This window comes from Elaeis guineensis, chromosome 4 (genome assembly GCF_000442705.2).
Source record: "Elaeis guineensis isolate ETL-2024a chromosome 4, EG11, whole genome shotgun sequence".
In the NCBI taxonomy this organism is placed as follows: Eukaryota; Viridiplantae; Streptophyta; class Magnoliopsida; order Arecales; family Arecaceae; genus Elaeis; species Elaeis guineensis.
In genome coordinates this window covers 10,344,194-10,370,702 of record NC_025996.2, presented here as the reverse complement: position 1 = coordinate 10,370,702, position 26,509 = coordinate 10,344,194, and the positions used below count along the sequence as shown (strand labels likewise).

The window sequence follows — 26,509 nt, the reverse complement described above, 5'->3', positions numbered from 1 at the left end:
CGTTAACCTCCAGGCGAAGTAGGGCGGAGGTGATTTTCGACCCGGCGCCGGCATTATATTACGAGGTGGTCTCATGGGTCCACCGTTGAGATGGGATCGGACGAATCTGGCCCCGGTGATGGGTGAACCATAGTGGACCCTTTTATCTGGGCATTTTTAGCTGTTGAGAGTAGACACCGGACAGCCTTTCCATCGAAAGGATTATCGAAACATTGACCAGACTTGTGTAGGACCTACTGGCATTAGGTACGTGGCTTAGTGCTATTGATTGAATCTTTGTGGATTGAGACGATATTTTTTTCTTGTTTGTTTTGCATTTTTCTTTTTTTTCCTTTCTTCCCATTGCTTTTGGCGACGCATGCTTGCAGGCCAAGCGATTCTTCCCCCGGGCACCAGCTGCGATTCTGGTTGACCGTAGAACGACCCGTCATGTGCAATGCATGTGATTAAAAATACCTGGGCCTTGGGTTTCTGGCATGGGCAGTCCATTCTTTGTTTCGCTAGAATATTAGCAGAGACGTTGCCTATGAAAGACTGCAGTGTGAAATTGATGAGTAGATGTTCTCGAAGGAATTGTGTTTAGTTTCTAATTTAATTCCTAAATTATCTAAACTTTTAATATATTTGAAGATATAATATACGTACATGCATATATATATATATATATATATATATGTTGGGTGGATGTCTGGCCAGGACACCACCTCCCAAGATCCTTTCAGTACCACGCGATGCAGCAGGAAGAAAGAAGAAACAAAACAAAAGGAAAAACAATCAAAATACGTGGATCAGCCACAAAAGGACTCGCCTCCACGGGGCATGCAAACTTCACTATGAAAAGAAAATTTTACAAGAGGAGACCTCACCCTCAACCCTTGTACACTCAATTCTCTCTCACATGAAGTTCCCCTCACAAAAGCTCTCTCTCTCTTGGAGACCCCCTGAACCCCTGAAGAGCCTGACGACCGCTGTCCAGGAGCCTCCTGCTCCTTCTCTCACAGCGCCTCACGCCTCTCTCTCCTCTCGGTTCGTACGGCGGCGAGAAACCAAACCGCCCATCCTTCTCTGTTGTGTCTCAGGCCTTTTAAAGGCTTAAACATACTTTAAACCATGATTAGAGAGGGATTAGGAATCCTAAACAAAGCCAAAAACCCCCTGGACCGTTGGATCAAAACCGGGATCTCTCTGGGCCATCCGATCGCGCTCCGGTCCACGGAGTAGGGCCGTGGACCGCGAGAAACGCGTGGGAAACGCCCACGCAGTCCACAGGCCGGGCCGTGGACCACCCGGTCCACGGTGGACCGGGGCAAGGGCCAGCAGGCCCGCCCGCCCTGGGCCGCGCGCCCGCCTGGTCCGCGCGCCCGCCTGGGCCGCGCGCCCGCCTGGGCCGCAGGGCCCCCCCCCGCGCGGGCCTGGGTCGCGCGTCCCACGCGGGCCCGGGTCGCGCGTCCCGCACGCCGCCGCCTGCGGTCGCCTCTCGTCCTCCCGAGTCTCCTGTCTCATGCCCGATCCGCCTCCTGGAGCTCCACCTCGCTCTGGGCTCCACCTGGCTCCCGATGCTCCACCTCGCACTGGGCTCCCTGCCAGGTAATAATGTCCTCTGCTCCCCTTCTTCCCCTCCAGCACAATCCTATCGCCGCGTAGCACCTTCAGGATTCCTCCACCAGCTACCGTCCTGTAGCCTCTCGAATCCAGTCTGCTAAGTGAGATAAGATTCTGCCTGAAATCGGGTATGTATCGGACCTCCCCCAATCTCCTCACTGCACCGTCATGTGTCCTCCAGCTGACCGTCCCAATGCCTCTGATCGCACAGCTCGATCCATCCGGCAGATATACAGTGCCCTCACTGTTCTCCAGGGAGTCAAACTGCTCCTCTCTGCAACACACATGATAGGGGCATGCAGAATCTAATATCCACTGCTGGGAAGAAGTAGATACCTCGTCAGATATCTCAAAGACATCTCCATCTAAATCACTGCCGGCCGTCGCTACAGCAGCCACCGTCCGATTTTTCAGTTGAGGGCAATCTCTGGCTAGATGCTCCAACTCCTCACACCGGTAACACCTGATTTTGCTCAAGTCCCTCCTGGACTTAGACCGCCCTCGATGCGATCTCCTGTCGCTCCGTCTACCGCCTCCTGCTCCTCCAGAAGCCACCAAAGCTGAGCTACCGCCACCTGAGCTCGAAGCTGGGTTCTCCCTCCTGAGAACCTCGTTCTGGAATATCGCCGCGGTGACCTCGTCCATCTTGATAGTGCTCTTCCACACTAGAAGAGCAGTCACCAAAGACTCGTACGAAGAAGGAAGTGACGCCAGCAAAACCAGCGCCCTAGTCTTCTCCTCAACGTTCTCGCCAACGCTGAGAAGGTCGGTGAGGATCTTCTGGAAGTGGCTCAGATGCTCCTGCACGCTCTGTCCCTCAGTCATCCGCAGTTGGTAAAACTGCCTCCAGAGGAAAAGAGTATTGGTGAGAGACTTTGCCATGTACAACTCCTCGAGCTTCGACCACAGCACCGTCGGGGAAGTCTCGCTCAGCACATGGATCACCACCTCATCCGTCAGGTACATACGGATGGTATTCACCGCCTACATCTGTAGCCGTTTCCAATCCCGCACCTCCATGGTGGTCGGCTTCTCATCGCACAAGAGAGCTTCGATCAACCCCTGTTGGATGAGTACGTCCTTCACCCTTGCCTGCCACAAGGAGAAATTACTCTTACCATCAAACTGGTTGATCTCCATCTTGATTGTTCCTGTTTTCTCCATCTTCAGTCTTGCTCACCACCACTGCAATCTGCGTCCTTGTACCGCCTTGCTCTGATACCACTTGTTGGGTGGATATCTGGCCAGGACACCACCTCCCAAGATCCTTTCAGTACCACGCGATGCAGCAGGAAGAAAGAAGAAACAAAACAAAAGGAAAAACAATCAAAATACGTGGATCAGCCACAAAAAGGCTCGTCTCCACGGGGCATGCGAGAAACCAAACCGCCCATCCTTCTCTGCTGTGTCTCAGGCCTTTTAAAGGCTTAAACAGACTTTAAACCATGAGAGGGATTAGGAATCCTAAACAAAGCCAAAAACCCCCTGGACCGTTGGATCAAAACTGGGATCTCTCTGGGCCATCCGATCGCGCTCCGGTCCACGGAATAGGGCCGTGGACCGCGAGAAACGCGTGGGAAACGCCCACGCGGTCCACAGGCCGGGCCGTGGACCACCCGGTCCACGGTGGACCGGGGCAAGGGCCAGCAGGCCCGCTGGCCTGGGCCGGCCCGCGCGCGCGGGCCTGGGCGCGCCTGCGCGCGGGCCCGCGTGCGCCTGGGCCGCGCGCCCGGCTGGGCCGCGCGCCCGCCTGGGCCGCAGGCCCCCCCCCCGCGCGGGCCTGGGTCGCGCGTCCCACGCGGGCCCGGGTCGCGCTTTCCGCGCGCCGCCGCCTGCGGCCGCGCCGCTGCCGTCCGCCGCCGGTCGCCGGCGGTCCTCCGCCGCCTCGGTTTTCGTGCCATCTTCGAAAGCTCGTATCTTCTCCATCCGAGCTCCGTTTCAGGTGATCTTGGTCTCGTTGGACTCCGTTTTTCGCCGCGAACCTCGCTGTGGGCTCAATGTGGGCTGAATCTCGAGGCGTCAAATCCTAACAATATATATATATATATATAACTTCGCAAATTTCATAAATATTCATAACGGAGATGTCTTTGTTTCACAAGTTGAAAACTTTTAATTTGTCATCTGTTGTGGTGTTATGCAATTTTTTGAATGACATTTGTGTACTCTCACTGATTTTGGATACTATAATTATATAACATGATTGCAACTGTGTTTCTAATGGAGCAATTCTTATCCCATGATTTGTTTTATATCATGTGCATCTGAGTGTATTTGCAACATGCATATGTATCTGCATGCACCTATATGTATATAGCTAATAGGCACACATACATATATATGCAAATATTGTAATATATGGATATATGTATATATGTAGAGGGGAGATCTTAATACAATGACAAAGTTGCTCCATTATCACTTAAGTGTCATAGATTTGAAATGCAGAAATAATTTCTCAATGTGTGAGAATTCACAGCATATATGTTGTACTCCCTCTGGATCTTGTGAAAGTATTATTCACTAGATGCCTTTTATATTTGGAGGAAAAGCTTCGAAGAGAGAGAGAGAGAATGGCGATATAGTTCCATTTATAACTTTCTTAAATGACAGAATAATTATAGCAAAGCTATCAACTAGGAAAGGCATTCTTGGAATGAAAATATGAAGCCATTATTTTTCTTTTCATCTCCCGCTACCTAGGTCATCATATTTCGCTTGAACACCGTTGAAATTTGATATGGCAGTTCTTTATTATAAGTAGTTATTTAATGCTCTAATTTCACAGGAGCATGTCACAAAGCATCAATGGGATTTTGAAAACAATGAAGTGTCTTGATCTCTACCACAACCTGTAGTCTTGGGTAAGTATAATGCGAACCTGATTCTGGTTATGGGATCTTTCGGACAATCCTTGATTTGGAGATTGCCTTATTGCACAGGATTTTTATCGTTTCAAAAGGAAAAATTTGAATGGAAGAATTTATCAACAAGAGTTAGACCGGGCAGGCAATCTAAACATCGGCATAAAATCTAACAATTTTAATTTGGCTGGGCATCAGGCAATCCACTCTTTAAAGCATCCATGGTTAATTTACAGAAGTGCTGGGGGGAATCCTACAATACTATTTCATCCTATGCGGAAAAAAAATTTGTCTAAGCAATATTTACAAACACACACCCACATACCGAGAACTGACAGTTAATGAAGCCAAAGTAAAATGCTTCAAAGGTGAGAATAGGAGCATCCCTTACGATGAAAAAAGAGACTTGTACCATTGTACACCCGAATTATTGTTATTATTTTCGTCCCATCGTTGTAGGTGCAGGAGTTGATGGTGAAGTAGCTAACATGGATGGGACCATCGAGACAGGAAGTGGCACCGAGAAGTATAAAGACAAAACTAAGGCGAAAAAGGAATAGAGATCTGGTTCCACCGAATGCTAGGTGGGTCAACCACGGTGGTGGCTGGCTCTCTGGATACAAGAGAACAGAAAAAGGCAGGGATGTATAGGAGAAACAAACCTCTTGTTATGAAAAAAAATACTTGAAATCTGGACGCTGATCTTTTGAGAAAGGTAAGATAAACAAAGTTGCTCAGCCTATCAGTTTTTCACAATCTACATTATCGTCGTTCCAAGCTAATCCAGAACTTGGCCTTAACATCCAGATAGTGGCTTCCAATTGCTACATAACGAGGAAGAATCACAAAACTTTGCTAGCTTCCACCACAGACCAACAGCAAGACACCAGTTATTTCTCTCTCTCTCTCTCTCTCTGTAATCTCAACAGCTAATTCAATATTCAGTTCTAGTATCTGCATGGCATTCATTTATCAGGACACCGCAAGGTATGACAGTTGAGGTAAAATGTAGTGCTGTACTTGTGAAACACAAATCCTGTCATCACCACCATTCCAATGAGCCTCAGGTTTGTCTCTTATGGTGTATTCTCTCATGATGCACAATGGCTCTACGCATTTCCAGAGCCAGGTTTGTTTCCTTCTGAACTTAGACTAGGACAGAGTTATGAATTAGATTTTTACACTAAATCTTCAGCCAGCATTATTTCTCCAGAAACAGACTAGCAAAACTAAAATTGCTGCTTATAAACATTTAGACACCTGGTTCCTATATCCCAAAGCATGCTGCAGTATGCAGTAAAAATGCTACAACAAGCAGTTTTTCCACAACAAATTCAGTACAATGAATATAAGCTCTGCGTTATTTATGGTGTTACAATTCCATAACACAAATTTGTTACGTCTGGATGCAAGAATAATGCAAATCATGTGCAGACCATATAACTCGTTTGGTCAATAACTTTGACAAGGCAACTGTGCTATAAGTTTCTCATGCTTTCATCTTCCGCCATAATATAATTCATAATCAAGTCAACACTGGGGGAATGGGAAATATGAAAACATATCTCAAGAACAAGAAGGAAAGACAACAAAATAAAGTGTGAAGAAACAAGTACAAGTTCTATTGCTTGTAAGCTCATTCACCAGCAGTCCAGTTTTCAGATACACTGCATTCTTCCAGCAGAGCTATGATATTATGTTCAGGGGCACTCATGGATGGTAATATGGCCCGTCTAGGTGGTTCAGATTGGGGCTTCGTTCCACCATCTCTGGATTCAAGATGCGATCTGTCCTTCACAACTGGTAAGTCAGTCCTCATTCTTGTGCCTGCAGAAGAGATCCGCTCCTTCCATATTCTTCCATCCTGATATAAGTCATCCATGGTACCAATTATATCGCCAAAAATTGCAAACTTACTAAAGACAAATCTGCTAAGCAAATGATCAAGAATGCAGGGAACTTTCAACTTTTATTGGATTAGCAAAAGGCTTCAAGTTTGCAAATCTAACGTAGATCCCATGCTAGTCTTAATAATGGTGTGGTTGCTTCTCAGTATGCTAGTCTTCACATCAGCTGAATTGATAGATAAATAGAGCCGTTCACTATCCATTTGTCAGTTTCTATTAGTGTATGCCAAATTGTTGTTAGGTCCTTCAAGGGCTCAATGAGAAACTGAATTCAATATGGCTCCAAAGGAATCATGTGACCATACTTAGCAAGGTATTGGGCAAATTGCTTTGGAGCTTTTGACTGATTCTGAGAGATATCAAAAGTCAGGATATCAACCCTTCCCAGAAGACACTATGATTTGTACATTTTCGGAGGAACTTCTGATTACTTTCTGGGCTAAGCATTTGACAGATGCAATGTGGACCTTTAGAAGCTAATCCACCACAAGGACTATAAAAGCATGCATATACTATCTCCACTCTGATGGTATCTGATTTTATAACTTTTTAGTATATGAATAAGGGGTCATAAGTTGGGATGAAAAGAGAGATATCAGGATTACAAGATGCATAACACATAATTATTACCAAAAATAGAGTATTTTGCTTTTTTAACTACCAGCTAGCATGCATATTAGTATGTTCATCTGTGCAATCATGATGAGGAAACTTGACAAGTAGCAGTGCAAATGAAATATCATATCTTGCTTGAAATGTTTAACTTCTATGGTCCTTAACTCAGAAAGAGAAGTCTTATTTGATAGTACATGCTTCAGCTTATATTGGGTGAAATTGGTCCACTTTCAAAAGAAATATATAGCAACAAACAAAACTATTTAGTGTACCCCAATAGGTTTGGCACCAATGGACTGCCTTGAATTAATGCCAAACAAGTGTAAATGATAAATTACATATAAATTGGTGAATAAATAGGATGATGCAAGAAGTACATAAAAGTTAATATATGATAGGAGAAATCAAAGAGACATGATTTTGTAGTTTAAAAGATATAACCAAAAATTCCTGCTCTTATTATAACAATAAGAAAAATGATTTTGCAAAACATGTGACACATATATCCAGGGCGAGCACAAATTAGGTATCCTGGATAACATGATGCAATCTCATATGAATCTGGACAGAAAGCTCAGTCAACAGGAAATTTACACATCTATATTCACACAAAAATAAATGCAGGTAACAGGAATAATTAATATATGGCATATAGATGAGCTTCAGCACATGATAAGGGTTTGACATTCAGTTTTATCATCCTTGTGCTGAAGGGTTTGACATTCAGTTTTATCATCCACCCTTTACAAATTAACATGGTGTACATATGCTTGCTAAGTAGCAAGAATTGAATGATGAAATGATATAAAATTATAAATTAATTCCTGTGAGTATAAACTCTATTTGTGTAAGGGCACAAATGCTTTACACTTGTTACAATAACATCATAAAACTGGACACTCAGCAAGAAAAAAAGTTTGACAGGACACCAGAAGACATCATCCAAGGCCCAAGTGCAATGAGTGCAATTCAGTGAAGGGAATAACTATCTTGCTACCATTACTACAAGAGATTGTTTTGAATTTCACAAGAAAAGAGAAGGAAAAAAAAATCATGAAATTGATTATAAGAATCTGAGTAGGTTGTCTATGGTATGATGGTAAGAAAAGTATATTAAGGGTAACTAGATGAATGAGTTTCAGAAACGGAAGGAGGTTGGCAAATGTATTCCAGAATGTTCGGATGATAAAAGAGATGGAGATCTTGGTGCAGTCATATGCTTAACCGCAGCAAGGGAAGAGGAGATGTTGGTTAGGAAACAAGGCCAGAGTTATGTGAAAGTAAAAAAAGAGAAGAGACATCAGAAACCTTAAATTTTGTGAAGGATCAAGAATTGAGGATATAGTAATTGATCATAAAAAGAAAAGGTTTATAATACAACCTTAAATAACTAGGAAATTACAGTTTAAGACAGATGTACCAACATGCCCCCATATTTTATATGATACCAAATATAAATAGTAAAACCAATAAAACAACTTGAACACAATGTGAACCAATATAAATGGCAAAAATAACAATGTCTCAGACAAGCAGTCACATCCAATCTTATTCACAACAACATCCAGAATATTACATTGCAATGCCACTGATTTCTGATCAATGCACTAAGGAAAAAATAATGATGATATAGATGAACTACGTGTTTTAAACATGCAGATACCAATAGTATCTAAATATTAATGATCTTCCAAAATGGTAGCTAAAAATAATAATAAACAATACAGGCCCCTGGAGGGATGTCTGAATAGGTAACATGATCCACCGGACATAGTCACATAGATTTGTACATGAGCCTCAGTGCAAAAAACCAGATCTTTACATGCTCAAGCCCCTTTCAATTAGTGCACAAAAGAGATATAAGATAACAACATGGGAAGAATCATAGGATAATGAAATCTAATCGTGTGACCATAAGAATTGAATGGCTATCACCACCAAATTTTATTGCATAGTCAATATTTGTTTTTCTTTTGCACTACCACCATCATCCAGCAAACTGGAAAACCAAGCACAACATGTGTGAAATAAAAAGTCATGAACTAGATTTAGGAAGCTTAAGGGAATAAATGAAGAGAAAGTAAAGGGATGGAAACTTACATTAAGTATTGAAGGTTCTGGTAGTGGGCATTTAACAGGTTGGTCATGGTTGAGAGGCTCGATTGGGTGCTCAACTGGCTTAATTTGAACTGCTACTTCAATTCCATGGGCCGCAGTAAGAGGTGCAGAAGCTGGTACCTCTGCATTAGGTGCCACCGTTTGCCCAACCTCCTGAGAATAGAGAGTTAACTAAATGTCAAACATAATAATATGCCTATCTATGTCACAGGCAAAAAGGGGAGAACTATGCTACAAAGTCATGAATAAAACAAGAAGCTCAAATTTTAACAATTCAGCATTAAAAGAATGAGAGAATAATGATTCAGATGTCAAACCAACTAAACTCTAAAAGAATGTAATAGATCAATCAATCTTTTTTCTTTCTTCTTCCCCTTTTTTTTTTTTTGGTGGTGGTGGGTGGGGTGGGGTGGGGGGGTGTGGGGAAGAAAACAATGAACAAGTTAGTGAAGAAAACTTGGCCAACCAAATTACAGGTAAGCAGAAGTTAACAATATCTAAGTTCCTATCAGAAAAGAACAGGAAAAAAAACTATATCTAAGAAGTTTCCAGGTTTCCAAATTTCACCATATTTTCTTTTTAACACAAAGGAAACGCTTGCACTGCCATGAAATCAAAAAAAAAAAAAGAAAAGAAAAAAAAACCCTACTCTGATAAAAAGATAATTACTTTAATATGAAAATAATAATTCTTAAAGGGCCCACCTAATGGAATAACGAAACAGCTGAAATTAATCCAACACCAATAAAAAAATTAAGAATTTTCCAAAAATTCAGAAGAGATGACAATAGCTACATTGAGGGGGCCAATCGTGTCACAAACTGTCCAAAAAAAAAAGGCAGCGAACTCGAGCAACAACGAAACCAAATTAGGTTATTTTCTAGTTGAATAATTTTTCCTTTCCGCAAGCATAAAGACCAAAGAAAAATGACTAAAAAACACAAAACCATCAAATAATCGAGATAAATCTCGACTAAACACATCCACCAATCCACTGGAACCGAATGATCTAAACCTTCGGTAAAATCCTCACGTGAATTCTCCAAAACAACAGAAAACAACACAAAGTCGTTCACAATCAACCAAAGAAGTGCGAAAATAAAGGTTTTTTTCTTTTGGTGAGAGTCGATGTGCTTACGATCGCGCTCTTCGCCCGCCGGTGGCCGCTCCGGCCGCCGGAGAAGCGAGAGAAGATCCCCACCATCTCGATCGCCGCTCCTCTCGAACTCTGCTTCCTTCGAGGTTGCTTCGCCTACATCACGACTTAAGTCCCAGCCTCCCAGGTAGAGAGAAAAGCTGCAGGCGTGGAAAAGGCGGTGAGCCGACTCTATTACACGCCCCGGAGAATGTGGGGTAAAGGGAGTTCAGCTCACCGCTACATGGGGAACGGTAAGCGGTAACTCGGGCGGACCGCCGTTTCTTGGCTAGCTTTTAAGCAGACAGGACGCAGTGAAGGGGTTAGATTTCGCGGCTATTTTACTTTATTCGATATCCCCCGTGTGAGTCTCCCACACCGGGAAACACTTCGTATAGTGAAACATGGATGGACGATGTAAAATTTGACACGTTGCGAGACCAGCGAAAGAGACGGCTGCCAGGGAATGGGATTCAGTGTTTACCTTCGAACAGGGAACACCAGATTGTGTGCGGACACAAAGGGCTGACGTTTCGAATCTGCGGACAAGTAATTGCTTTTCTTCTGATGTCGAAGGTACCGACACTTGTCGAAATGGTGCGGAGGGGATCCCGTCACGCTTTAATTTAGCTGAAAGCTGGTGCTGGGATGGCATAGTGGGACGTCTTTATTTGATTCGTGCCTGACAACTGACAACTATGAGAATGATAGGTACGGTCTTGTCACGCTTGCAAGATAAAGAGGTCATCAACTTAGATTCCATGAGAACTTTCCTGAGTCCCGTCGTTTCCATGGGCTCGTTCAGCTCTCGAAAATTATTGTCTCGTTCAGATATTTTTCCCTACAAAACTGGTTCTTAATAATTAAAAAATAATATATTTAATATATTTGATTGATAATAAAAAAATTACATATTATAAAATGACTTACATATACTCAAGCATTTACTTCCTGAAAAAATTATATAAATAATCTATTATATTTTTAATAAAAAAATATATAATTTTATCCTATATAAAAACTTAAGTACATATTTGATAAAAAATCTACGTTTCTCAATAGGTGAGAATTAGATTTTTCATATCCCATATGAGTTTTTTTTCCTATGAATCGTGAGAATATTATTTTTTAAAAAATATTATTTTTTTATCTTTTTTTAAAAATTTAATGAAATATGGAATTTTTTTTTATTTTTTTATTAATCATATTTTCATTCTTTCCTTTCCATGAATCAAACGAGTCCTAATTGTCTAGATTTTCTTATGAAGAGGTCCAATTCTCAATCATAGTGATGCACAAATGGCCAGTGATGGAGAATTTGAGTTCTTTCAATTCGAAGAGTTAATTGGATGTAAGCTCATTAATCTAACCATAGAATCATGTATGATGCGTAAGATTGTCTTTTTTTTAATTCATAAGATTTTTTGACAAATATTTTTTTATTCGTAAGATCTCCGGCAGGTTATATCAAGTATCGGATGATGCCTTCATTGGATTTGGAATTTTAGGTATTAGGAGATGATTGTTCTTCAATGTTGGCAAGCTGCCTATATAATCTTTCATCATTGATTGAGAAAAAATGTGATGTTTGAATGTTTTGCTTGTATCCTTGCTTGGTACTTCAGCTAGCATGACATAAGGAATTAATGTAATTTAAGTAGGTTTTTTAGTGTGTTTCAAGATGGCTTTATAATACACACGCATTAGAAAGGAGCAGCCCGATTATGACCAGTATGTGATAATATATATTTTGTGGGGTATTTTTTTTTTTTTTATAGCATGAACATGAAAGTACACATACATTAGAAATTTGTGTCTATGAATGTGCACTTTTCTTGCTTTGATGGTGTATTTATCAAGATCTATTGATTTCTTTTAAATTTAGCATGGTTTACATTTTCTTCTAACTTTGGTGTGGATATCATTTGGTTAGATCCTAATTAACTTAAGATTGTTTTATTGCTCTGAAATCATACATGTTAGATAGAATCTTGTGAATGAATAATTAGATTCAGTCTAAATAAATTGTTATATATTATTTCATAAATAAAACCTCACCTGTTCTTGAAGTGTGGTTTTATGGGATAAAAGTATTTTTTTCTAAATATCAAGGCATTTAACATTAACAAAAGAGGTAACGACAATGAGCGAGAAGAAACAAGAGATTTTATAAACTTAGCTCCGACTTATTTTCCTATGATAGCAAGTATATAGTTGAGAGAATATCTTTATTGGGGTGATAATGTCTTTATTGGGGTGATTCTCTTCTTTCTTCCATGATTGCTCTTTTATGTGTAAACGTGGGGTTTCCAAACCCCACAATCCTCTCCTCATTGTACACAGACACATAAAAGAGAGAGAGAGAGAGAGAAGCCACTAGAGCCCTGTTGCGGCCAATCGCCTCGTCGTCCGGTCGTCGGGGAACGAGCACCTGTAAAACGAGAAGTCCATACTGACCGGAGGCGGCTCCGACGGAGACCCTCCGACAGTCAAGTCAGAGAGGTGACTGGGCAAGCGCGAAATGAAGACAGAGAGCTCGATCGAAAGAGAGAGGGGGAGAGGAGCGAGCCTGTGGTTTCGGAGTCGAGGGGTGGACTCAGAGAGAGAGAAAGATCGATCCCCTTGCACTGTTGCCTTCCCCGGTTTATATAGTGGAGCATGATATGGCGCCGTCATTAATGGTGCGGACAAGTGAGGAATTGTCAACTCACTGTGGATTGCCAGAGTCGCCGTGAAAATGTCATATCGCCGTGGGGACTGTCAAATCACCAGGGTTGACAATGCCCCTGGCAGGACAATGTCCCTAGATGGCCGTGCCGCATGTCGCTGTCAGAACTGACAAGACCTGGCGGCTGTACGGCGATCGGAGGAGTCGACCGACCCTAGGTCGGTGGCCAGCGGAGTGGCGTCGGGTCCCTCCGTTGGTCGGCGAGTTTTATGTGAGTCGGCCATCAGACCTCCGGGTTCAATCGGTCGGGAAAGATACGCCCGACATATCCCCAGTCGGCGATGGACCGTTAAATGGTCGGTGATGGCATCCGTCAGTCGGTCGCTTCCGGCTGTCAGTCGGTCAGTCGGACGTTCGGTCCAGCCATCAGTCGGTCGGTCGGACGGTCGGTCCGACCGTCAGTCGGTCGGTCGGACGGTCGGTCCGGCCGTCAGTCGATCGGTCGGTGGGTATTCCCCAACAGTTGCCCCCCTCCACTCCTGAGTCGGACGGTGAGCTGGCCGATGCTTTCACTGGGGCAGCGACCCTGGGCGAACAGGAGTGGATTCGTCGTATGCAAAGATCCGACCGTACCGCCGGCTGATGCGGTGTCAGGTGCCTCATAAATGCCGAGCGGCTTGCTGGCGTCCGACGTCTAGTCGGTGTCAAATGTCTCGTCCCATCGGCGTCAGGGGTCCTATCGGCGTCGGGCACCCCGCCGTGTCGGACGTCCCGCCGGCGTCAGTCATAATGCCGGCGTCAGACGTCCCGTCCCATCGGGAAGGAGAACCGTCGTCCCATCGGAAAGAGGAACCGCCGTTCCCACCGTCCCTTCGGGGATACCAAACGTCACGGCTTTTCGCCACGTAGCATGCGGCCATTGGGGCAGGTTCGGTGGTGCGGGTGGAGGTGACGTGGCACGATCTGAAGGCAGGTGCGCCGAACCGTCGGACCGACGGACGGCCTGGATGACGCCATGCGGTGAGATCTGGGGAGTCTTCGTCGGCCGTGCCTTCATCTCGACCGTTGGGGGGCACTATATATACAAAGCTACCCCAATTTGGTTTTTTACCTTCCTTGTTTTTACTGTCGAAGTTCTGCCCGCGTGAGTTCTTCTTCCAGGTACTCTTCCGCTCCACCCTTCATTTGCAGTTCTTTCCTTCTAAGGGCCAGAGTTATCTTCCCCACCTTTCTTTCCTTTCTTCCTTGCCATTCCTCTGAATCCATGGCTAGGACGTCCCCGCGAGGTAGTCGGTCGGGAGAGCCGACCAAAGACACTCGGTCGACCCCGGAGGTGGAGATTTCTTCACTTTCGGGGTCGAACGTCGATCAGCTCCGGGAGCAGTACTGCATCCCGGAGCAGTTTCGGCTGTTCGCCCCGGGCGTCGAGGGTCGGGTTAACAGCCCGCCCGAGGGTCAGGTGGCCTTCTATTTGGAGGATCTCTGGGCCGGCCTTCGATTCCTGATCCCGGAGTTCGTCCGAAATATTTTTGACTATTACGGGCTGTGCTCGGCACAACTCGCGCTGAACTCGGTTCGGCTGATAGTCAGTTTTGCCCTTCTGTGTCGGCTTTTGCCGACCAAACCTCGGGTCTCCCTTTTTCGAGTCTTTTTCGTCCTCCGACCCCACCCTAAAGCCCGAGGGTGGTGGTACTTCATCCCTCGGAAAGGGCTCTCTTTCATCACTGGTCTTCCATCGTCCATTCACGGATGGAAGAACCAGTTTTTCTTCGCGTCGTCCTCTGCTCCTTGGGGGTTTCCCGTCCGTTGGGGGAATCCCCGAACCGAGCCGAATGAGAACAGTCGGGTGGAGGCTAATGATCGGGAGGACTTCCACCGGCTGAAGGACATCTCGGTGCCGAAGCAAAGCGAGCTCGTCACCGAGCAGGCCTTGTACGACGCCGGCCTTAGCCCGGTCCCCCGTTTAGGTCGGTTTGCATTTTTCCGACACCTCCCTTTTCTTTTTGTCTTTCTTTTTCAGCTCTGACCGTTCGTCGTCTTTTTCAGATATGCCATCGAGGACGCGACTGTCGGCTGCCGACATACGTCCGCATGCCGTGAGGAAGAGGCCGGCGCAGCCTCCCAAGAGGCCCCGTGTGGCTCCGCCGAGCGAACCGACAGGGTCGGAGGCGGAGCCGGTGATCGCACTGTCAGCGCCGACGGTGCTTGTCGATGTCCCGTCCGAGGGACCGTCGGTCGAGGGCACCGCTTCGCCCGACCGACGAGCTGCCGAGTCCGCAGGGGGCACGCCGACCGCTCAGCAGCCTTCAGAAGCTCGGGAGGAGGCTCGCGAACCCGAGCGACCGACGCACGCCACCGCCGCACCGTCGGTCGAGACCCGGTCGGGGTCGAGCTTGCCGTCAATCTCCGACGTCAGGGCCTGGGCGACTAGCTGAGGTAAGGCCCCCATGGCGTCGGGCGACGAAGGTCGGTCGGCTGGCGGATCGGCCGACTTTCCACTTCCCGAAGGTGCGTCGGGTCTGGCCAACCACGACTTGGCCAGAAGATTGTGCCAGGCGCTCCTCCTTCCCGCCGACATCGAAGCAATGAAGAACCAGCGTGTCTCCGACATGCTGTCGTCCTTCTATCCGATGATGATCCGGGTAAACTCTCCTTTCCTTTGTCTTTAACGTAGCTCCCGCAAGTTCGGCTCATTAACGGTCGATTCTGTTTCGTGCAGCTAGTCTTCAACATATCCGAGCTGGAGGTCGGATACTGAAAGTTCGGGGACATGCGCGCGGCCTGGAGAGATAAGGTCGCGGGCCTTGAAGCCGACAAGGTTATCCTTGTCGACCAACTGCAGCAGTCGATCGATCGGGAGAACCGACTTGAGGGGGAGGTCTCCCGACTTTCGGAGGAGGTCTCCCGACTCAAGGAAACTTTGGCGTCGTCAGAGTCGGAGCTCAAGTCGGCCAAGGACGACGCAACGAAGAAGTCCCGAACCATCCGTCGACTCCGACACGAGCGAGACGACGTCGCCAAGGAGCTGGAGGCCGAACGCGAGCAGCTCCGAGTGAGTCTCGAAAACCTCGCCAAGGTCGAAGAAGGCTTGTCCGCCGCTCAGACCGACGCAGACATCGCGAAGGCCGAGGCTGAGTCGGGAAGGAGGCTCTGGGTCGGGCCATTGAAGTCTTCCGGGACTCGGAGGAGTACCGAGAAGAGCTTCTGGAGAGCGGCTACCTCTCGTACCGAGTCGGGTACGAGGATGCTCGGGAAGCCATTCGAGGCTTGTATCCAGAACTGGATCTCAGCGGCGTAGTTCTGCCGGAGTCGGAGGCCCCAGCTGAGGAGGAAGCGGTCGAACTAGTGCCGGAAGGCCTTTCCTCCAGGGCGGAAGCCGAAGAGGACGCAGAGCCGGCTACTGAAGATCAGTCAGCCCCGACTGCAGAAATCAGAGCAGATCCGCCGACCAACTCCCATCGTCGTCCAGTGGAGGATGTTGACTCCGACGATTAGTCGGTTTTGCTCTGACTTGTAATCGGGCTTCGGCCTTCCTTTGTAATCGGTTTTGCTCTTCAATGAAATCAAAGTTTTTGGACTCAGCTTTTTCTCTGCTTATTTCCCTTCGTGTGTTGTAGAATGTCTTCGTGGGTCGCTAACTTATGTAAGTCGCTAACTCACATAGGTCGGTTAGGACATTCGACAACTTGTGCCGCCACGAAGGTAGAGTAGGTCCTGACTTTGGATCGGCTTCTGATAGTCAAGGCCGTCCGTCGGGCGCATCTGTTGAGTCAGGAGCTGACTGACCGTGATTAAGGTTCAGTAGTTGGGTCCCGTCTGACTTGTTCAGTCGAAAGTCGTCCGGCGCATTCAGTCGGGGGAGCGACGACAAGTCGGATCCCGATGTACTTGCGTCGGGTATTCGTGCTGCTCCTTTCGATATACGGTGGTAAGTCGAATATCGTCCGATCGATCGCGGCTCAGTCGGCAAGTCGTAGATGCGACTGAGGTCGCGTCGTGCGACAGATGGTGGTAAGCCGAATATCCTTCGACCGGCCGTGGCTCGATCGGGAGTCGCAACGTCGGTCGCGTAGGCATTTCGCCTTTTCTTGGCCGGGGCCCGATCGGCGTGTTAGCCGATGGTCTGGCCCGAAAGTTCGACCGTAGAAGGAGTGTCAACTCCCGTCCATATGGATGCATCGGCCCTCTAAGAGTCCGATGTCTCGTCGAAGGTCGAAGGAGTGTTGACTCCCGTCACCGTAGATGCGTCGATCCTTGTAAGGGTCCAATGGATCGTCGAACGTCGAAGGAGTGTTGACTCCCGTCAATGTAGGTGCATCGGTCCTTGTAAGGGTCCGATGGATCGTCGAACGTCGAAGGAGTGTTGACTCCCATCAATGTAGGTGCATCGGTCCTTGCAGGGGTCCGACGCATTACCGACTGTAAGTTTGTCGGTTTCAGGTGGACACCCGGCCTTCGTCGGTATGTCGGGGCTTGGTCCTGGCGAACGCCGATCGTTAGTCGAAGAGTTAAGACTCCGAGATTTCAAATCGAGTTTTTATTCCGATCGAACAATTACAAAGTTCATTGGTAATACAACTTCAAGTTGTCGGCGTTCCAAGTTCGGAGAATGGGCTTTCCTTCAAGGGTCTCCAGTCGATAGACTCTCGGACCATAGGTGTCTGCGACCTTGTAGGGCTCTTCCCAATTTGGAGCCAACTTCCCTTGATCCAAGGGCTTCGAGACCTCTGCCTTCCTCAAGACCAAGTCACCAGGCCTGAAGAGCTTTGGTCTGACCTTGGTGTTGTAATACCGGGCGACCTTCCATCGGTATGAAGCCATTCGGATTTGAGCCTCGTCTCGTAGTTTGGGGAGGAGGTCTAGGTCGGCCCTCCGACCTTCGGAGTTGTCCGGCTCCTGATACCGCTCGACCCTTGAAGATGGCAGTCCGATTTCGAGCGGGATCATCGCCTCCGTCCCGTAGGCCAAGCTGAACGACGACTCCCCGGTCGGGACACGGGGGGTCGTTCGGTAAGCCCACAGAATGGAGCCTAGCTTGTCGACCCAGAGACCTTTGGCTTCATTCAGTCGGGTCTTGAGTCCATGGAGTAAGGTCCGGTTGGTCACCTCAACCTCACCATTGGACTGTGGGTGCCCGACTGAAGTCAGTCGGTGCGTGATATAGAACCTGGCGCAGAAGTCTCTGAAATCTTCGTTGTCGAATTACCGTCCATTGTCGGTGACGATGGTGTGCGGCAACCCGAACCTGAAGATGATGGATTTTTGGATAAAGTCCTCCATCTTCCGCTCGGTGATCTGCGCCAAGGGTTCGGCCTCCACCCATTTGGTGAAGTAGTCGATGGCGACAACGATGAACTTCTTCTGACCCGACGCTGGAGGGAAAGGGCCGAGAATGTCGACCCCCCACCGAGCGAAGGGCCATGGAGCGACAATAGGAGCAATTTGGCTGGTCGGTTGGCGTTGAATGTTGGCGTACTTTTGACAAAGTTCGCACCTCCGGACCAACTCGGCCGCATCCTTTTTCATGGTGGGCCAGTAGTAGCCTTGTCGCAGGATCTTGAAGGCCAGAGACTTGCCCCCCAAGTGGTTCCCGCAAATTCCTTCGTGAACCTCTCGGAGAGCGTAGTCGGCGTCGGTCGGTCCCAAACACCTAAGCAAAGGGAGGGAGAATGACCTCTTGTAGAGTCGGTCGTCCATGATCACATATTGGGAGGCCGACCATCGGAGTCGCTTGGCCTCCGCGGGATCCTCGGGGCTGGTCCCGTCGGTCAGATACCGAACGATCGGGTCCATCCAATTCGGTTCGGCTGCTAGATGTTGTACCTCTTCGACCCGATCGATGCTTGGTTGCCCGAGGTTTTCCACGAGCGTCCGACCCAGAGAGTCGAAAGCCGAAGTCGCCAATCTGGAGAGTGCGTCGGCACGGGCATTCTCCGACCTGGGTATGTGGGTGATTTCGAAATACCTGAGGCGTGCCACGAGATCCTTCACTTTCTGAAGGTATTTGACCATGGTCGGATCTCGCACCTCGAATTCGCCCCTGACCTGCCCCACGATCAGCTGAGAGTCGGAGAACGCCCGGAGGCTGTCGACGCCCAGCTCGTTCACCATCCTCAAACCAGCGAGGAGTGCTTCGTATTCGGCTTGATTGTTGGAGGCCTTGAAGTCGAATCGGAGGGCGTACTCGGTGACCACCCCATCCGAATTCGTGAGCAGGAACCCGGCCCCGCTCCCCTGAGCGTTTGAGGCTCCGTCGATGTGTAGTACCCAGGTGGAGACCGGATCCGGCTCGGAGATCGCATCTCATCCCGGGTCTTCATCTCCCGACCCTTGGTCGGTTGTCGGGCACTCGGCGATGAAGTCGGTCAAGATCTGAGCCTTCAGGGCAGGCCTTGGTCGGTACTGAATGTCGAACTCGCTGAGCTTCATCGCCCACTTGGCCAGTCATCCGGATGTGTCTGGTCGGCGCAAAATCACCCTCAGGGGCTGGTTGGTGAGCACCACTATGGCATGGGCTTGGAAGTGTGGTCGGAGCCGTTGTGCGGAGACGGTCAGGGCGAAAATCATCTTTTCCATCTCCGAATATCTGGCTTCGACGCCGTGGAGCACTTTGCTGGTGTAGTAGATGGGCTGATGGGTTCGACACTCATTTTTCTGGACGAGCACCGAACTGATCGCCTCGGAAGATGTGGCCAAGTAGAGATACAAGGTCTCCCCGACCTGCGGCTTTACGAGCAGCGACGGGGAAGCCAAGTACTCCTTCAGGTCGTCGAAGGCCCGCTGGCACTCATCCGACCAAGAGAAACCGTTCGCCTGACGCAAAGTCTTGAAGAACGGGAGGCACCTTTCAGCTGATCGGGAAATGAATCGGCTAAGAGCAACGATTTTTCCGTTCAGCTGTTGGACCTCCTTCTTGGTGTTCGGATGACGCATGCCGAGGATTGCCTTTATTTTCTCAGGGTTGGCCTCGATCCCTCTCTGAGAAACGAGGAATCCGAGAAACTTCCCTGAGGTCACCCCGAAAGCACATTTGGTCGGGTTGAGCTTCATTTGGTGTCGTCGCAGGGTGCAGAAGGTCTCCTCGAGATCCTGAACATGATCCGGGATCTGTGCGCTTTTCACCAGCATGTCGTCCACGTACACCTCCATGTTGCGCCCGATTTGGTCTTTAAAGACCTTGTTGACAAGTCGCTGGTAGGTGGCGCCGGCGTTCTTCAGTCCGAAGGGCATCATCCTGTAACAGTAGAGGCCCTTTGGGGTCACGAAGGCGGTGTGCTCCTCGTCTTCAGGCGCCATCCGAATTTGATTGTATCCGACGAAGGCGTCCATGAAGCTGAGCAGTCGAAATCCGGACGTCGCATCCACCAGCTGGTCGATCTTCGGAAGTGGGAAGCTATCCTTTGGGCAGGCTCGATTTAGGTCGGTATAGTCGATGCAGATCCTCCACTTTCCGTTGGCTTTTTTGACCATGACAATGTTGGCGAGCCAATCGGGATACGTAGATTCTCGAATGAAGCCTGCTTCGAGCAGCTTGTCCACTTCTTCGTCGATGGCCCTCTGCCTCTCTGGAGCGAAGGACCTTTTCTTCTGCCTCACCGGCCTCATTGTCGGGTCGATGTTGAGTCGGTGAGTTATTGTTTCTGGAGGAATGCCCGACATATCTGCTGCCGACCAAGCAAATATGTCGGCATTGGCCGTCAGAAGCTCCGTCAGCCGTCGTCGTTCGGGGTCGGGCAATTGAGACCCGACCCAAACCTTTCGATCTGGATCTTCCGCTATCGGGATCGCCACGAGCTGCTCGGCTGGCGAACCTCGTTCTTCCTCCTCCCGCTGGTCCATTTTGTCGATCGTCAGGGAGCCCTTCGAGTCGTCGTTTCGTGCGGAGATCTGGAAACACCGTCGGGCGAGCTGTTGGTCCCCGCGCATCTCTCCGACCCCATTTCTGGTCGGGAACCGAACGAGGAGATGGTACGTCGAGACGATTGCCTTGAGGGCGTTCAGTCCGGGTCGTCCAAGTATGACGTTGTAGGCTGAAGGAACTTGGACGACCGCGAAGGTTAAATGGACCGTGCTTTGCCGTGGTTCAGTGCCCCGCCGTCACAGGCAGGGTGATTTCTCCCTCTGTCGTGACAGCATCTCCGGTAAAGCCGATCAAGGGCAAGGAGACCCTCTTAAGTCGGTCAGTCGATAGTTGCATCCGGGAGAAGGTCGAGTAAAACAAAACATTCGTCGAACTTTCATTATCAACAAAGATTCGTTTTACATCATAATTTGCTATTGTCGCCGACACAACAACAGTGTCGTCGTGGGGAGTTTGGATGTCCCGAACGTCTTCCTCCGTAAAAGTGATTGCGTCGTCCGGGTGCGGCTTTTTCGTCGGCCCCCCTCCTGTAGACGTCCCCGGGCCCAGTCGCTTGGAGATCATGTTGATGACCCCGGCCGTCGGCTGGTTGGTCGTCACTTCTTCAGTCGGCTGGGGGCATCGATCGGCAACTGGTTGGGTCGGCGGACCCTTCCGAAATTTGCCGAGGTACCCCCGGCGGATGAGAGCTTCAATCTCATCCTTCAACTGGATGCACTGCTCGGTGTCGTGGCCGTGGCTTCGATGGAATCGGCAGTACTTCCGACGGTCGAGACCTTTTGCCTTCAGAGGCGGAGGCCGTCGCAGGTATTCTTCCCCCTCGATCTCCATTAGGATCTGTGCACGAGGAGCGGAGAGAGGAGTGTAAGAATCATACCTGGGGCGTGCCGGCCTTGGAGTCTGCTGCCGGGGCGACTTTTGGATTTGTCGGGGTGGCGAGACCCGACTGTTGGTCGGGGGCCTGCTAGGTTCGGCGGGTTCCCGACCTTTCCTCCGCTTCTCCTTCGGGCCTCTGGGTTCGGCCAAGCATCGATCGGATGCTCCTTCATCCACGCGCATATACTTGTATGCGCGCTCCAGTAGCTCGGCGTACGTCCGGAGGAGGGTCTTGTCCAGAGAATAGGTGAATCGGGACGTCCTCAGCCCCCGCTTCATGGCTGAAATAGCCATGTCTTCGTTGAGGTCCCGGACCTCGAGCGTGGCCGTGTTGAATCGCGCCACGAAGCGTCGGAGCGTCTCATCCTCCCCCTGTTTGAGGGAGAACAGGCTATCCGACGTTCGCGGCGGCTTCCGACTGGTGCTGAAGTGGGCCACGAACGAGTGCTCGAGCTGCCCGAAGGAGTGGATACTTCCCGATCGGAGACCGAAGTACCAGGCCATGGCAGCCTTGCGGAGCGTGGCGGGGAAGCCGATGCAAAGAAGAGCGTCGGTTGCCCCTTGGATCGTCATGAGAGCCTTGTAGCTCTCAAGGTAGTCGATCGGGTCGGTGGAGCCATCGTATGGCTCCACGTGTGGCATCTTGAACCGACTGGGAATCGGCTCGTCGAGGACTAGTCGAGAGAGAGGCTGGGCGGTCTGGAAGTCGACATCATTCGAGGACTTCTGGCCGTCCATCTGCAACTACGCGAGTCGACGGTTGATTTCCTCGAACCGTCGCTCGTAGTCGTCCGCTCGTCGGTGCTGGGAGACCCCAGGAGTGGAGTCTCCAGAAGATTCCGAGAGGGAGGCCGACGGTGTGCGCGGCCGCTTCTCTTTCCTTGCCCGTTCCAGCAGGGAAGGAGAGGGCTGCCGGGACCGTCGGTCATCACGCCAGGGCCGTTCCTCCTCTTCTCCGTAGGAGCGCTGCAGAGGGCGCTCGAGCGGAGGCGACGAGGATCGGTGCGGTCGTCGGCGACTGCTCCTGGAAGGCATCGGGCGAGCCACCGGTTGCTGCTGGAGGCTCTTGACTGCATCCGTCAGTACGGTCATCTGCCATACGATGGCTGCGATCTGTGCCTCCGTGGTCACCGCGGGGCGCGGAGAGCTGGGCTCCGCTGCCGACGGTGGCGGGGAGGCTTCTTCCCGATGGGAAGAGCGCCTCGCCGACCCGGTGATCCTCGATCATTGGGCTCTTGTCTTCGTCATCGTGTCCCCCCTACCTGGCGCGCCAATCTGTTGCGGCCAATCGCCTCGTCGTCCGGTCGTCGGGGAACGAGCACCTGCAAAATGGGAAGTCCACACTGACCGGAGGCGGCTCCGGCGGGGACCCTCCGACGGTCAAGTCAGAGAGGTGACTGGGCAACAGCGAAATGAAGACAGAGAGCTCGATCGAAAGAGAGAGGGGGAGAGGAGCGAGCCTGTGGTTTCGGAGTCGAGGAGTGGACTCAGAGAGAGAGAAAGATCGATCCCCTTGCACTGTTGCCTTCCCCGGTTTATATAGTGGAGCATGGTATGGCGCCGTCATTAATGGCGCGGACAAGTGAGGAATTGTCAACTCACTGTGGATTGCCAGAGTCGCCGTGAAAATGTCATATCGCCGTGGGGGCTGTCAAATCACCAGGGTTGACAATGCCCCTGGCAGGACAATGTCCCTAGATGGCCGTGCCGCATGTCGCTGTCAGAATTGACAAGACCTGGCGGCTGTACGGCGATCGGAGGAGTCGACCGACCCTAGGTCGGTGGCCAGCGGAGTGGCGTCGGGTCCCTCCGTTGGTCGGCGAGTTTTATGTGAGTCGGCCATCAGACCTCCGGGTTCAATCGGTCGGGAAAGATACGCCCGACATATCCCCAGTCGGCGATGGGTCGTTAAATGGTCGGTGATGGCGTCCGTCAGTCGGTCACTTTCGGCTGTCAGTCGGTCGGTCGGACGTTCGGTCCGGCCGTCAGTCGGTCGGTCCGGCCGTCAGTTGGTCGGTCGGTGGGTATTCCCCAACAAGCCCTTTTTTTGTGTGTGCAATCCAATGCCTCTCAAATTACATGCAAGAAAGGAATAATATTAAATCATATGGTTATGTATCCTAAATCATTCAACATGGAATACTTTAGGATTTTAATCATGTTGTTGTCAAGATATAATACTTTAGGAGGTCAATATAGTATGCCCACTTCCAAAGACTGGATTCCTTTTGAACCACCTCTTTCTCAATCGCTTCAAGAGCAGTAGAAAGGGGGTGTTTCCAAGCGGACAAGTTGGCATGTCCCTCGACCAACTTGCAGGGACCAGTGCATGGGTTGGATGAAGACCTTCTACAAAACCTCTCCTTACACCAGGACCCAGCACACCATTATGCCATGGTTTGCTGAGAATGAATCTGCATGATGGGCGACTGATTCGTATAAGTATAATGGCACATTACATAAATTAAATTGATTGTTCTAATTCAAGATTCAAAATAAATATCAAATAAAAAATATTTATAAAAAATTTTAAAAAATAATTATGAAAGAAAAATAAAAAAAATAAATTTATTCAAAAGAGAATAAAAATTAAAATCTCATAAAAATATCTCAAAAAAAATTTCAACATGTACAAATAATCTCTCCTCTCTTTTTCTTTCATATCCTAAAAAAAAAAGATACAAATGGTCTCTTTAAATAGATATTAGATAATTCCTATCTGAACTCAAAAAATAAAATCCACTAAAATATAAATTTTTAACTAAAAAAAATAATACCAGAGATAGAGTCCTGTTTAAGGTTGAACACACAATGATTCTCAACATGGTTTAGATTTTTGAAGCCCATTTAACCTCTAAACCATTCGAAATGAGAAATTATATCTTGTACCATATGCATCAGCATGGCCATGTACCATGCTAATCATTGAGCTGCATTCCTATGAGCCAATTATCTAGACGAGTGCATGATGAATAAGATTCATATGAATGCATCCCAATAATTGACTTGGTGCATAGCCGCATAGTGTATATGATACATGATATATTTTCTTCTTAAAATGTCAATAGTGTTGAGATTCATTGCGGAATCTAAATCCAACTAAATTCTAGCTTTAGTTGGTCATTATTTTTAATGACTTTAGGATTCTATCCTTATTGTTACTTTATTTAATTATTGCCTTCTAAAGGTTGTTAAAGCTTGTGTTGAGTTGATTTTGAATTTTTAAATTCAAATGGAAGTCAAACTCCCACCTATGTAGTACTCTATTTAAAGAGACCTTTAATGTATAAAAAATTATAATAGGAAGAAAGAGAAAAAGAGATTATTTATGCATGTAAAAATTAGATTTTGATCTTTATTCTCCTTTGAATAAATTTATTTTCTCTTCCAATTTTTTCTTCCACAATTATTTTTTATATAATTCTCTATAAATATTTTTTTGTTTGATATTTATTTTGAATCTTGAGCCAGTATAGTCAATCTACTTCATATAGCACATTGTTCTATATGATATTGAAACTTAAATTCTTGAGCTTGACAGCCCATGTGTTTGTGGCTCTACATGGTAATAAAGTTAAGATTTTAAGATTGGTGACTCGAGTATGTGTGGTTCTACATGATACTAAAGCCATAGACTTATATAATAGTCAAGCAATTTGCGACTTCGATTAGATTTATTTGGAATGTATTTTTTTCTGAAACAATGACTTAATCATTGATGGTTCCTATATTTGTAGCTAGGTGTGGTTGAAGAATTTTTAATAATTCATTGCGCAATGACGCAAATATATGGACTTTTATTTGATGATTCAAGAGATGAATCATCATGGCTGATGCTATTACTCTCTATCAATGATTTTAGTTATAAGATATCTGATCTTATCAATATCAACAAGGATGCTTTTACTAATACTACTTCTCTTCGTAAGTTGAACAATACATGTTATCCATGTCAGAATGCTCTTCTAAAGTCTTATTTGAAATGTTAAGATTTATAGGATATTTTGGATAAATCAGAGATGATGCCAACGAATGAGATTGCAAGAATAAAATGAAATTTGAAATATAGAAAGATAATATATATAGATTATTCAAATTTCAATTGATAAAAAAAATTATCTCCATATTCAGGATGTAAAGGAGCCGTAGAAAGTATGAAATATTCTTGTGGCTGTCTATTCAAATTCTAACAATATGAGAAATCACAAACGAAAATTACCTAAAGAATAAATTCTATTTTCAAACTTTTTCAGAAATATAAAAAAAAAAAATGATTTAAAGATCAAGATTTGAAATAAGAAAAGCTTGATCTAGAGATTGGATCAACTTCAGAAGATTTGGAGCATGCCAAGATTGATCAGCTTGAGGATCAATTAGATCTAGAGCATATTTGGAGCAAGGGAATTCCGATCAGATGGCTACCATGTCAAGTTAAGAAAAGATTATGATTGAAGAATCTATTGATTCTGAAATTATTCGGGAAGAGTCAGATGATGCTATAGTTGATTTGATTATCAAGATCTCTATTGAGGAATCAAATCATATGAAAAAGTCTTATGTTGAATGTATCCAAGATTTGAAGGTTTTATGTGTAGATTTAGTCAGCCATAAGGATGAAGGGTTGATTAATTTTAAAATAGTTTTGGAGATCAAATAACAAGAAGATGTATTTGATGGAGATGATTTTTGTTATGTCTTGATATTTTATAAGGTCTTTCGATATATCAACTAATTTTGAAACTTCTTTAAAGTTCGAATAGTGAGAAGACTTTATGTGTGAGGAGTTAATTTCACATTCAGAAGAAATAAATTTTATACAAATACTTGAAGCTCTTTAATCAGAGGTATATAAATACAGTCAAA

General features: G+C 47.3%; 1 protein-coding gene across 1 annotated transcript; it reads right to left on the bottom strand.

The window, feature by feature from the left end:
• Positions 1 to 5,940: 5,940 nt before the first annotated feature.
• Positions 5,941 to 10,538, bottom strand: LOC105043969 (uncharacterized). Its single transcript, XM_010921725.4, has 3 exons — positions 10,245 to 10,538; positions 9,089 to 9,259; positions 5,941 to 6,330 (listed from the first exon to the last, which is right to left on the bottom strand). Exons 1-3 carry the CDS (start codon positions 10,308 to 10,310, stop codon positions 6,103 to 6,105), a joined length of 465 nt encoding a protein of 154 aa, XP_010920027.1. The 5' UTR covers positions 10,311 to 10,538; the 3' UTR covers positions 5,941 to 6,102.
• Between the last annotated feature and the right edge of the window lie 15,971 nt (positions 10,539 to 26,509).